Genomic DNA, 13,210 nt, shown 5'->3' on the forward strand with positions numbered 1-13,210 from the left:
CTGCCAAGAAGCCACAGAAGCCGCCCACTTTGGTTTTGTCTTTTCCAGGGTAGCATAAGACTTTAACAAACAGAAATAGAATCATAGACACCATCTAAAATTAGGAAAAACAAATTGGAAAACAGGAGTGTGTGCACTGGCTGAGGATTTTTCTGAAGAACCTGCAGTATGTCAGCCAGGAAATGCATTTTGTAACGATCTTTGTTTCTACTAAGCATGATCTGTTTTCAGCAACTTCTATCTGGTACTGTTACCTAGGACTTGAATTCTACATTTCAGCATAAATATGACAGAATATAGTACTTAAGGGGAGAGAAGGAATTTCTAGGAGAGGAATATGAAACAAAAAAAGAGAAATAAGAACATTTTGTGGCAGACCAGAGTATGTGGTAATCACTAATAAGAGCGATAGGAAGCAGGAAGATCAGAGACAGATGTTGGGAAAGGAGAAGTGGTGACATTGAAAACTGGAGAAGAGGAAAGGGATTGGAAAAAGAATTAAAAGAAAAAGAGAACCAGTATGTTATGGGGGGACATGTGATACAGGGTTTAGGAGGAGGAATTGGGAAGCTGGTGACAGAGGTTCAAAGGTGTGAAAGAGGACATGGGATGTTGTAACTGGAACAGTAAAAAATATCCTGTGGTGTCCAGACTTCGTGCCTTTGAAAACTTGTCTTTGAAGGAAATGACTTTCAGTTTAACGACAGACTTAGAGCTCTGGACATACACACATAACATGCATTTAAAAAAAAAGTATTAACGTTAAATGTAATAACAGTTTAGTTCTGTTCCGAATGACAGGTATTCATGCCACAAAAAGAAATCTTTTACTTAATTGTTTCTCTTGGTGTCTCTGACTTGAAGAATTCATTGGGTCTCATGCATACATTTACAAATTACTTCTGAGCCATGTTGGTAGGGCAGCCAAGGCACGTGCACTTCCTTACTCCCTCCGCTATACAGATTGGGGTCTAGAGTTTTTCTGTCTCCTGCATTTGTCTGGACGTTTTCTTCAACAGAGTTTATATGACTTAAAATAGTAATTAAAAAAATCTACGGTATCTCGATGTCTTTGTAAAATTCCATCGTTAAATTCAATCTGCAGAGGTAACTGAGAGAGTTCTGTTTTGGAGTTTTCTCTTCAATGGATTTAATGCAATTGCATCTTGGGTTTAATTTTGCTTGAGATATGATCAATTGCTTTAAAAAAGTTCTATCTTTCTTGATGATTTTCTTTCTGCTTGCCCTTTGCCCAGTGAAACAGATATAATTTAGACAAAAGAAATGTCTTCATTTAGGTGTTGGAAAATCAGATGAAGAAAGATCTTGCAGATAAGGAAGCACTTGAGAATATGCTCAGAAGACATGAAGAAGAAGCACGTGAGAAGTGTAAAGTCCTGGCTGAACAGAAGGCGGTATGTAGAGTTGAATTGGAAATCAAAGCATTTTAAGAGTAGCTTTCTGAGACTCTGATTTCAAGCAAGATAATCTTGTTGGAGGCTTTGTAGTTCTGCTGAGCTCTTTTGAAGGAAATTCACTGATTAATACTGATTTTAAAAGACATGTTTTTTGAATTCAAGGTTTCGTCTTCTTAAAAATAGCCAGGTAGCTCGTGGTGTACCCCTCATTTTGTGCATTGATAATATAATGGCTGCTTTCTCCTAATATAAAAGCAGTAGGAAGCAGTTGTAAATAGCTCCAGTAATTGCATCTGTGATGCTCTTTTGGCTGTTTGATTGGTTTTCTTCTTTTTGTTTCCAGAAAAAGTTCAGACTTTTTAAAAACAGTGTTTGTATAATTCCTTTTATCGTGTAGTCTCAAAGGCACATTGCTCTGTTTCAGATGATCAATGCCATGGATTCGAAGATTAGATCACTGGAGCAGAGAATAGTGGAATTGTCTGAGGCCAATAAACTGGCAGCAAATAGCAGCCTCTTTACCCAGAGGAACATGTAAGTACAGCGACTGCTGTCACACTGGTCACTGCTAAACAGTTCTCAGCAAGATCTGTTCTCTTAATGTAAAAGTGGCTCTTTTTTGCAGGCCTGCTGTGCTCCCTGCTTGTTTGTCAGTGGTACAAAAATATGCTGGTTCTTCACATAGTTGTGGTTCACTGCAGATTCTGTTTCCTCAAACATGACTGGGAAAATTGGTTTGTATTACAATGTTTGCTTTGGAGCCTTTCCTAAGGCTCGTGCTTTGTGCAGGTTTACCCAACATATTAAAAGAGTACTAATGATTTTAAAGTCTAAAATACCTCTGGAGAAGCATATTTTCCTTTTTTGAACATATGTATTGCTAATAGATTTATATTTTCTTTGGTCTCTGTGGCAGTTACATGACGCTGAAATTGAAATCATTAAACACCTTTCTTTCACAAACATCCCATTCTGCCCCGATGGGTGAGAACACAAGTAAGAAAAGCAGATCTTTAAGCCTAGAATTTTTCTGCATGTTTTTGAACTGCCAATTGCAAGAGTGAGATGTTTTGTTACTGAAATAGGCAGGAGTAATGTGAAGCAGGAGATATTCCAGCTTCAGTTTCAGAATTCTGCTTCAATTCATTTGGGTTTTTGTCCTGGCCCAGTTAGCACTTGCATCTCTCTCTCTTGCCTTCTTGTATTCAGCCTCTCAAGTTCTCATCAATGGTCGGTGTAATAGTTCAGTGTTTTTGGAGTATACTACAGGTCAAGACCTAATGGCATCTTGAATCACTGTGTAATCAGCAATTGTTCTTGTGGTGAATTTCTATTTATTAAACATAGAGGAAATCTTCTGTGTCAGCTCTCTTTGTATGCCATAGCATTATTTTACTTTGGATTTTTGCTGAGATTCCTTAAAATGATGTTCTTCCTTCATAAATGAAGGCATTCAACTTCAAGTATAGGAAAAAGCACAGATTGTTTGATATGACCTGCAAGGTGGGGCTGAAGTAGTATATGCTGAGTTCAGAGAGTCATCAGCTCTGGCTGTCTGCAGAAAGGTTGCCAGTGTCCATCAGCTGCTGGACGTGATGTTGGGCAGAGTGTGTGGGAAGCGCTTGGATAGATTCATCTATAATATTGAATAGAATCAAGCAAAGATGAATTTTGGCAAAGAGTTGCTTGGTTTTTTTTTTTTTCCTTTTCAGTGGTGATTATGCCTCCGAATATGTAATGGCTCCAATTTTTGTTGTGTTTCAAATATCTGGCAAATCATTGTAGCCTGAGCAGCTGAAAATATTCACAGAAATAACTGAGAAATTTAATTGCGTTGCTTTATGCTGCAGATGACCTCCAGTTAATCACCCGGGGAGTTTGTTGAGGCAGCAAAAGCTGTAATTTACATTCAGTCTGAAATAAAACAGGAGTATTGTCTCAACATGTCCCTGGGAAGCATAGGCAAGGTCTAGGTCACAGGCATTGGTGCTGAACGGAGTGGGTGCATCCTCTGGGATCCGGGCACTTGACTGGAGATCCAGAGGAAACAAGAAAAAATATAGTAATGTTTTAACATATGACTTAGACAAGATTATTGAGAGATGTTGTCAAGTAATGCAATTTTGCAGGGTTGGTAGAAGATAGTACAGAATTAACAACATTGTAAGAGAAGATTGCTTTATTATGCATGCAGATAGCTAACGAATTTGTGCTTATTTTGTGAATTGTGGTGGTGAAAATGTATAAATCTGTTGTTGGACTGTGTTTTGAATCCACAACAGCGCCAGCTAATCTGAGCGTGTTTGAAGAGGAGAACTAGTGATTAAACCCTTTGGAGGAGAGGGGAACTCTGCAGCTTTTATTCTGTCTGTAGCTGAGGAAACTAATGATTATGAGGTTTCTGAGAAGATAGCCCAGTAAACAGTAGGAAGTGAAATAACACCTTTTGACAGTTCTGGCTGGCAATAATCTGTAGAGGTAAATTAAAAGAAGAGAAAAGGTGAAAGGGTGGCTTTGTGTGCAACGCATAGAAATGTGAGTCAGAAGACTTAAGTTCTATTTATTTTTGTTAAGTCTTCCTATTTGATCTTGGGCAACCCACATAATTTCTCTGAGATAGGATTAATAACAGCTTATCTCACACTGAACTTCTTAAAATATTAATTCATTAATACATGAAGAGCTTTGTGAGACTTCTAAGTAGAAAGCACACTATGAGGCAGAATTTTCCAATGCATGATGACATGGTTCCAGGAATTGTAAATAATGTAGAAAGACTTTTTTTTTCTTTTTCACAGAATCCCAGAATGTCAGGGGTTGGAAGGGCCCTGGAAAGCTCATCCAGTGCAATCCCCCCATGGAGCAGGAACACCCAGATGAGGTTACACAGGAAGGTGTCCAGGCAGGTTTTGAATGTCTGCAGAGTAGGAGACTCCACAACCTCCCTGGGCAGCCTGGGCCAGGCTCTGCCACCCTCACTGAGAAGAAGTTTCTTCTCAAATTTAAGTGGAATGTTTTGTGTTCCAGTTTGAACCCATTACCCCTTGTCCTGTCATTGGTTGTCACCGAGAAGAGCCTGGCTCCATCCTCCTGACACTCACCCTTTATATGTCTAACCCACCCCAGGTACCATTGGCCTTCCTGGCCACAAGGGCCCAGTGCTGGCTCATGGTCATCCTGCTGTCCACCAGGACCCCCAGGTCCCTTTCCCCTACGCTGCTCTCTAATAGGTCATTCCCCAACTTATACTGGAACCTGGGCTTGTTCCTACCGAGATACAAGACTCTACACTTGCCCTTGTTATATTTCATTAAATTTTTCCTGCCCAACTCTCCAGCCTGTCCAGGTCTCTGATGGCAGCACAGCCTTCTGGCGTGTCAGCCACTCCTCCCAGCTCCATGTCATCAGCAAACTTGCTGACAGTCACTCTATTCCCTCGTCCAAATCATTGATTAATATATTGAATAATATAGGCCCCAGTACTGACACCTGAGGCACTCAGTAACTCTGCCTTCTCTATATCTTCTGTCACCAGGGCACCCACCTTGTTCATCAGTGGGCCTACATTGCCTCTGGTGTTAGTTTTATCTGCCACGTATTGGAAAACCTCTTTCTGTTGTCCTTGACCCCTCTTGCCTGGTTGAATTCTAAGGAGGCCTTAGCTTTCCTAGTTGCCTCCCTACACCCTCTGACAACAGCCTTATATCCTCCCCAAGTGGCCAGCCCGTCCTTCCATGAGCTATAAACTCTCCTCTTCCATTTGAGCTTACCCAGCAGTTCCTGTTTAACCACGCAGGTCTCCTGGCTCCCTTCCGTGACTTCCTACGTGTCGGGTGCTCTGATCTTGTGCCCAGTAGAAACAGTCCCTGAACACTGACCAGCTATCTTGGGCCTCTTTACCTTCAAGCAGCCTTGCCCATGGAGTTTCCCCCAGCAATTGCCTGAGAAGGCCGAAGTTTGCCCTGCTGAAATCCAGGGTTGCAGTTGTGCTTGCTATCCTGCTCCTGCCACATGAGATCCCGAACTCTACCATCTCATGGTCGCTGCAACCAAGGCAACCCTCAACCTTTACCGCTTCAACCAGCCCCTCCTTGTTAGTGAGGATGAGGTCCAGCAGTGCACCTCTTCTAGTCGGCTCCTGCACCCTTTGCATCAGAAAGTTCTCGTCAAGGCACTGGAGGAACCTCCTGCACTGTGGCTGGCCAAGTAGTCCTTCCTTTATGAGGATATCTGTTTCAAATTCTTATGGTAATAATTAATTGTTACCATCTCTCAAAATCTGTAGGAGCGCAAGTAATTATATTTGTTCACTTTGTAGATTAAGACTTTGATCAGAGAACAAAGCACTTCAATGTAGGTCAAGTTGTAGGTCCATTACAACTTAAAAAAACCCAGCAAAAGAACCCACAACACACTACACCCCCAAACCCAACACCATAGGGCTTCTCTTATCTCATGGAAATATATTCTGTGAAAGCACTTATTCTTAGCATTTATTTTTCCTGTGTAGAAAAACATGTAACAAGGAATTGGTGAAATGAGAAGAATGAACTGTAGGTTACATGTTGTTGTAGATGACGGTGTACAAGATTAATTTCTCTCTGCAATATGCAAACATGGAGTTTTACTGCTCTGGGCATATGTTGGTGAATACATGGATCTTTTGTAGACAGGAATAGAGATGAGGTTTTAGTTGGGATGTAAAATTTAAGCTATGAACTTAATTATTCTCCATAACAGGAACCTTGTATATTCTTCCTTATGTCACGCCAGTGAAAGGACATATGTTAAGGACATTTTGGGCTTGTCACTTGTGCTTTTCTCCTATCAGGAAAGCCCAAGAGGAGATGATTTCAGAGCTCAGGCAACAGAAGTTCTACTTGGAAACACAAGCTGGAAAGTTAGAGGCCCAGAATCGAAAATTAGAAGAACAATTGGAAAAGATGAGTCACCAAGATCACACTGACAAGAACCGCCTGCTGGAGTTAGAGACGAGGCTGCGAGAGGTGAAAACTTGGGTTTCATCCAAATAAACTGATTTGAATGTACCCCACTTTGAGTATTATAGTGAGAAGTAGAATTACATTGTTTTTGTTCTATGTGTCATTAAATAAATAGTATTTTAAGGTGTATTAATTTAGTTTGGTCTAGCAGTACATTTTTTCTCCTAGGAGTGAAAAATAAAAGATTTATTTTTTTTTAAATTTGCTCATTAGAAGGAGATTAAAGTAAGTACTAAGGATTTGTCATTCTTAGACCTTTAGGTCATCTTACTTTCCCAGAATCATATTTATAGTTTTTGTACAATATCCTTATAATGTTGTTCAGCTAGAGTGGGTGTGGGGTAGAGAATAAAAACTCAGCTGTGTAAAATGACCTCTTCTAGTTGGCTCCTCCACCCTTTGCATCAGAAAGTTATTGTCAAGGCACTGGAGGAACCTCCTGGACTGTGGCTGCGGCCGAGCAGTCCTTCCAACAAACATCAGGGAAGTTCAAATCCCCCACCACAACCAGGGCCTGTGACTGTGAGGCTGCTCTCAGCTGACTGTAGAGGCCTCCTCAACTTCCTCACCCTGATCTGGTGGCCTAGAATAGACGCCCACAATAGTATCACCCCTGCCAGCCTGCCCCTTAACTTTCACCCATAGACTCTCAACTCGCTCCTCATCTGTGCCTGGACAATACTCAATACATTGTAGTTGCTCCCTCACATCACAAACTACTTCAACTTTTATCCTGTTTATGTCAATGTTTGATATGTGATATTGAAGTCACATCTGGAACTATTCTTGTGCCCTTATTGTTTTTTCAAAATGCCAGGTTGCTTTTAACCTTTTTGTAAGAAACCCGTAGTTTTTAGGTAGCAGGCAAAGCTGCATCCTTGACTTCTCAGTGACTTAAGTGATCTGTCAAGATGTGATTGTTGGGATAGACACACCAATGGAATCTTAAAGTGAGGTCTCAGATTAGATTACATTACCTATGTTTTCTTTGTTAGTAACTTACGTTTGGATGCTACTTTTTCTTTCTTCAGGTTAGTCTAGAGCACGAAGAACAAAAGCTGGAACTCAAAAGGCAGTTGACAGAGCTGCAGCTGACGCTCCAGGAGCGGGAGTCTCAAATCACAGGGCTGCAGGCTGCGCGGACAGCCCTGGAGAACCAGCTCCGCGAAGCCAAAACTGAGCTGGAGGAGACCACAGCTGAGGCAGAGGAAGAGATTCAAGCTCTCACGGTGAGCCCTCAAATTCATACTAAGAGCTATACATACAGATTAGAATTTTGTAGGTGCATGTTTCATGAAGAGGTTAAAATGAATTTATACTATTTACTTTTTAAGTTTCAGAACTAGACATGAATTGTGCATGATAGAGGCAGGAATGGTTAAAATGTCACATTTTGTCAGTCTTAATATCTTTAACTGTACAAATGCTTCCTAGTAGTGGCTCGTCGCTGCCAAAGCTGATTGATTGCTTGCAAGAACATCATTACTTTTGTGACAAGGTGAAAGTTGCATAGGAAGTTGTTGTTAGGAGTTCTACTCTCTGATTTACTCATTTAAATAATACCTTATGAGTTTGAAAGTACTTGATGATCATAAATGTTTTGATGATTTTTTTTTTCCTATCAGTTATCCTGCTTTGAGGATGTTTATTTAAGATCCTAGGAAAATAGTGTTGTTAGCACATAATTTTATTGCGATGCTTATTTCATTAAAAATTGTCATGTGTGTCTTGCAGTCCCTGGTGAAGTGTGTGAATGAGATAAAGAAAAAAAAGTTTAAATGTTCAATTCCCCCCTTTGTTTTTCCCCACTCCCAGTAATGAGAATGCTAAATTCTAATGCTGCTGGTTGCTGTCTGCTGAGCACAAAAAGATGCTTTCAAATGATGCTTTCAAACTGCTTGATGCTAAGAAATGTTTCCTTCATAACAGATTCCCAAGGCTGTGGGGGGAGAGGGTGCAGAAGTACATGACCTGCTACCAGCTGACCCAGTGAGGTCTTCAGTGACCTTCCAATCCAGTTCTTTTCCAGTGTTGAAAACGTGCATTCTCTTGCTCCAGGGGCATTTGATCAAAGAACTGTCCCGAATATTTCTGCCATTGCTATTTTTCAGAAGGGGTGGGGGGCTCAGCTGGGATAGGTGCTTGTGTCATGTTGATGCTTTGGGAGAATGGGAGAACAGGGCAGAGCTGTTCTAAAGCAGGTACGCGCTGGGAAGGCAGAGCAGCAACACTGGGGTTTAAGAATAACTGAATTGAACATGGCATCTGTTTCTTTTTTGCTCAAAACTGAGGCGGTGCCCTCCCAGCTGAAAGCTTTGCGTAACAACTAATATCACTGCCCAGGGGATGGCGATGTGCTTGAGACCTTTACCCTACACCACCAGTGAAACAGATGAATATTTATGCCCTGTGTTCACTCAGTTATCGCTCCAGTTAATTTGGGGCACTGGTAGGGCTGTCGGACCCGCTGTTGTAAGACAGTGCAGTCTGGTGGGCTTGAGAGTACTTCTGTTATGGGTTTTTTAATATCCTTTTTTTATTTTTCACATTGCCTGTTGTGCTAAGATAGCTTTTTAGCTCTCAAATTTGACTTAGCTGAACAGTTTTTTCCTGTTTAGTCTCTTGGCTCTAAGGAAAACGTTCTGAATGAAAAAAGGTGGCTGGATGTGCCAAGGCCCTAACCTTTCATTTGTTAAGTTTTCAGATAGCATATGACACTAGACACTAGTTAAATGCTTGATGAATTTTGAGAGAGGCCATGAGGCTGGAACAAGAGCTTTTGCTTTGTCATGCTTTGCTTGTAAATTAGGAGGTAAAATGGTGCGTGCAATACTGCATTCTTAATTAAGTGTTTGCACTTTTCCGTACTTTGGATGCTGTCTTCTGATTGTCATGTTTCATCAGTGCGTTTTTGAGATGCTTGGGATTAAATGGTGCTTTATGGTAGGATTCAGGTAGATTGGCAGAGCTGTTTGTGATGGCTTGCACAATACTTCATTATAGTTTCTTTTTGCAAGCGTTAAATTGTATGCAGTGTTTATTTGATATGAAATACCAATCTGGACGTGGACCAACTCAAATTTAAATGTCAAGAATGTACAAACTTACCATGGAATTGACATGTCTTCTGGTGAACATTTCAGGTGGAACCTTTTACATAATTCAGTTCTCAAGTTTGTACATTTTTCTGAAGTAGTTCAGAGTTGGGAGCATAAGTGTGTTTTGATTAAGTAGGTTGTGACTTTGCTAATCAATACTTTGCCACTACAGAACACTTTCACAGCCCACAGCATCTGCCCTCCGAACTTTGCTTGCCGGTAGATTGTTCTGCAGTTTGTTTAGCAACAGCTGTTGGATTCGAATTCTAATGTATGAAAAATTGATGATTAACTTCTTACCTCCTTTAGGCACATAGAGATGAAATCCAGCGTAAATTTGAAGCCCTTCGTAATAGCTGCACAGTGAGTATTAAATACAGATCATTGAATTATTTTGAAATTAAGGATAAGGAAACAAACAATTTACTTATTTAATCCTTGATGACACTAGTCCACCAATGTGGATTTCTGCCTTCAAGGTGTTAGTAGGAGCTAGATGGATTGGATTTGATTTCTCTTAGGTTTCAGGTAAACCTCAGTTTTGAGGTTTTAGTCTGATCATGAAATTGATACTATTCTTCTTTTTGGAGAAGGAAGTAAAATAAAAGATCTCATTGCAGTGCAGCTAATAAGAATGGTGTAGCTGCTGCAAAAAATGATTGTAGGTGAAGATCTTTTCTGCTCACAAGAAGAAAAGATCTACCTGTCCAAATCCTCAGCTGCATTGCAGATCTAGGCCAGAGCAGAGAAGCCTTCATGCTACTCTGGGTTTTAAAGAGGACTTTAACACTGTTTGAATAGGCAAGAAATGTTGTGTTTCCACATAATACGTTGATGTCATCTGCTCAAAGAGCAGAGAGGGCTCTAGGATCCTAATTTGCTTGAGATCTTTTGATGTGTTTTCAGATTATTTTCATCAAGCCAGGACAGATGTCTGAGGGTTTGTCAGTCAATAGGGGTTTCTGCAGATTAACACTATCTTGAGACTTATGATGGTTGATGGAGAGCACCTGGCTTCCAATGACATGAGTTACAAGAGGACCACAGGCTTCTGGATCAGCGTTGATTTTTGATCTTTCTGGGCTTTCTCTCCTTATCCCACCATATAAACAGGGCTCAGTTGCTGTTTTGTTTGGGGTTTTTTTTTAAATCTTGATTGTTTCCCTACTTCCAGTGATTTCCTCAAACTTATTTTTTCTTACTGTAGGACGAAGTACCTAATGTACAAATTCTCATCTTTCAAAATAACTTTTCAGGATGAGAGTTATTCTGTTGTCCTCAGTTTCTCTTTAGCGCTAAGAAGGGGATTCTTCATAGAATATACTGATACGTAGAAGAGAGGAAGCAGAGCCTACCCAAGTGTGTTAACCTCTATCTAAAAGAAATCCTACACAAGAAACTTGTCTTTTTGTTCCCTTCTCCATTTATTTAGATTGATCCTCTAGCTCCAGATGTGCTACCATGTCCCTGAGATGCACAGCTGTCTTCTTTTGTTCTGTCTTGCCCTTTGTACAGTGCGGCAGCTTTCTCTGCAATTGCTTACGTCATCTCCATGCAGGCAAAAACCAGTTGTAGAAAATCTGTAGCTTCTTTTCACCACATGGTAGGCGGCCTTCCAGTGGCTGTAAGGCATCATCTAGTAACACTTCAGCTCTGTAAGTGTGGTGAACAATCTCCAGCAGTGAAGAGTGACCCATAACATTTCAAGAATGTTGAGAGCTTCAAAGGTTTTGCATAAAAAGATTTCTAAAAGTGTTGTGCATTGTAAGGCCCTTCAGTGAGATAAGTGAGATCAGACATCCTCATCAATAAGTAATTAATTAAATAGTTCCTCAATGAATAATACATGCTCATCATACATTCTCTTTCCAGCCCTGGAGAATACATGTATAATTTAATTGACCATGGCTAGAAACTTGTTGTTCTGTGTTGGGAGCAGCTCTGGCTGCCCAGCCTGTCTGCTGAGGAGCACCCGGAGCAAACAGGACAATCTGCTCAACAGGAACATTTACTGTGGTGCCTTCACCACGTATTTCATCCTCATTTTTATCTTATTGTGACCAGTATGGTGCAGGCTTTGCTTTTTGGTGAGCCCGTGATTCTACTTGAAGGTGATTCAAATTTATACTTCTTTTAAAAGAAGATAACGCTTCAAGGTATAACTGTAAGGTTATAACTTCAACTGTAAGGTATAACTGTAAGGTATAACTTCAAGGGTATAACTGTAATATGCTGCTACTTAGCAAGTTTTCAACAGATATCCTTTTTAAGCTGAAACAAACCTCTTGAACTAGTCTGGCAACCTTTGGTATGAAATTATTTTTTAGTTATTCTTAGTAAGAAGCCAAAACCAGCGTATGAATTATGACAATAAGATCAGACAGGGGAAAAAAAAGAAAGATTGAAGTCCTTCAGTACTTTTGTAGCACTCAAAAGAGAAATAAAATACCTGATCTACTTTGTTTGGTATTTCTTCTGTTTTTCTAGCTTCAAGAAGGTCGCAGCTTCCAGCTGTAGAGAAGGATTTCACCTCACGTGTGTCTGCTTTCATTGTACCCTCATTGCACCCTGTTCTTCCTTTTGCTGAGGTCTCTGGCCAAGCAGACATTTTTAGATTCTCTTATTTGTTCATTTAAAATTTGCGGTGGTTTGAGGTGCATCCATAGACACCATCGCTTTGTTATTGGTCATCATTTCTGCCTTGTTTGTGAATTTATATTCAGTCGCTCTGATACCTCTGCATTATTATTCTTGTGACATTTCTCTTTTAGTATTGCAAGTCAAAAAGAAAATGTTGGCTTTTGCTTTCTCTGTCTCTCAATTGTGCAAGAAATAATAGGGTACATAAGTAGGATAAAAATTGTAAATTGTAGTACCTGCTGTACACACACACAGATGCATGTGGGAACACATGAAGAACAGTATTGTATCATAATCGTCTCCCAATGGTAGCTCATCCAGCAAATGTGTTGAGGGAAAAGACAAATTCCCTACATTTAAAGAATTATTATATCAAAAATATGATCCATTTGAGTGTTAAAAGATTTTCGAGGGAATCAGAAAAAGATACAGGAATAAAAGGCATTTTCTTAAATAGGAAAATTCACGTATTTGTCAGTTGTTTCTAATTTGTGGTTTGTTGGTGGATTATCAGCATATGTGAAGTTAAAAATGCACCTAAGTTATCTAAAGAATAGTAGAATTGTTCCAAAAAGAAAACATTCAGTTAGCAGGTGGTAAAGTCTATGAATATTTAGAAGAAAAGGATCCTATGAAGTATTTACATTCAGCTTAGTAAAATGCTGTTGCTATTCCAGGGAACCACCAGCTGAATCTTCTCGTTTCTTTCAGGTACAGGCTGTTGCTTTTACTCCAGCAAGGAGAGTGGCATTTCTTAATACTCTTTAGATATTGCATTTCCATTTAGTCAAGATTTCTCCAACAGAACAGGGTTTATCTCCCTGCCTTCAGGTTCTTCTGTCATCATCTTGTCTTCCTATCTGAAGCATGACCAGGCTTGTCTTTGGCGCTTGTCTGTGCGATTGGATATTGAGACGTTAAATCTGCAAGCCCGTGAGCCACATGTGTAGTTTCAGTCGTGCATCAAGTCCTGCTGACTTTGGTTTAAGATCCTGATTCCACATTAGCCCAGTTTGCTGGCATACAAGAGTGATCTCTGGTCTTGAGAACT

At 40.2% G+C, this 13,210-nt stretch overlaps 1 protein-coding gene across 2 annotated transcripts in view; it reads left to right on the forward strand.

Moving 5' to 3' along the window:
- The window catches only part of CIT (citron rho-interacting serine/threonine kinase), a gene marked incomplete at both ends in the record, with an annotated part of 71,629 nt that overhangs the window by 40,071 nt on the left and 18,348 nt on the right, over positions 1 to 13,210 (forward strand). For both annotated transcript variants that reach the window (XM_080355410.1, XM_080355411.1), the window contains 5 exons: positions 1,299 to 1,415; positions 1,843 to 1,952; positions 6,250 to 6,424; positions 7,453 to 7,650; positions 9,829 to 9,882. In XM_080355410.1, coding sequence (XP_080211536.1) covers positions 1,299 to 1,415; positions 1,843 to 1,952; positions 6,250 to 6,424; positions 7,453 to 7,650; positions 9,829 to 9,882 — 654 coding nt within the window. The remainder of the gene's footprint in view (positions 1 to 1,298; positions 1,416 to 1,842; positions 1,953 to 6,249; positions 6,425 to 7,452; positions 7,651 to 9,828; positions 9,883 to 13,210) is intronic.

The sequence above is a fragment of the Nesoenas mayeri genome, assembly GCF_963082525.1.
Source record: "Nesoenas mayeri genome assembly, chromosome: 17".
In the NCBI taxonomy this organism is placed as follows: Eukaryota; Metazoa; Chordata; class Aves; order Columbiformes; family Columbidae; genus Nesoenas; species Nesoenas mayeri.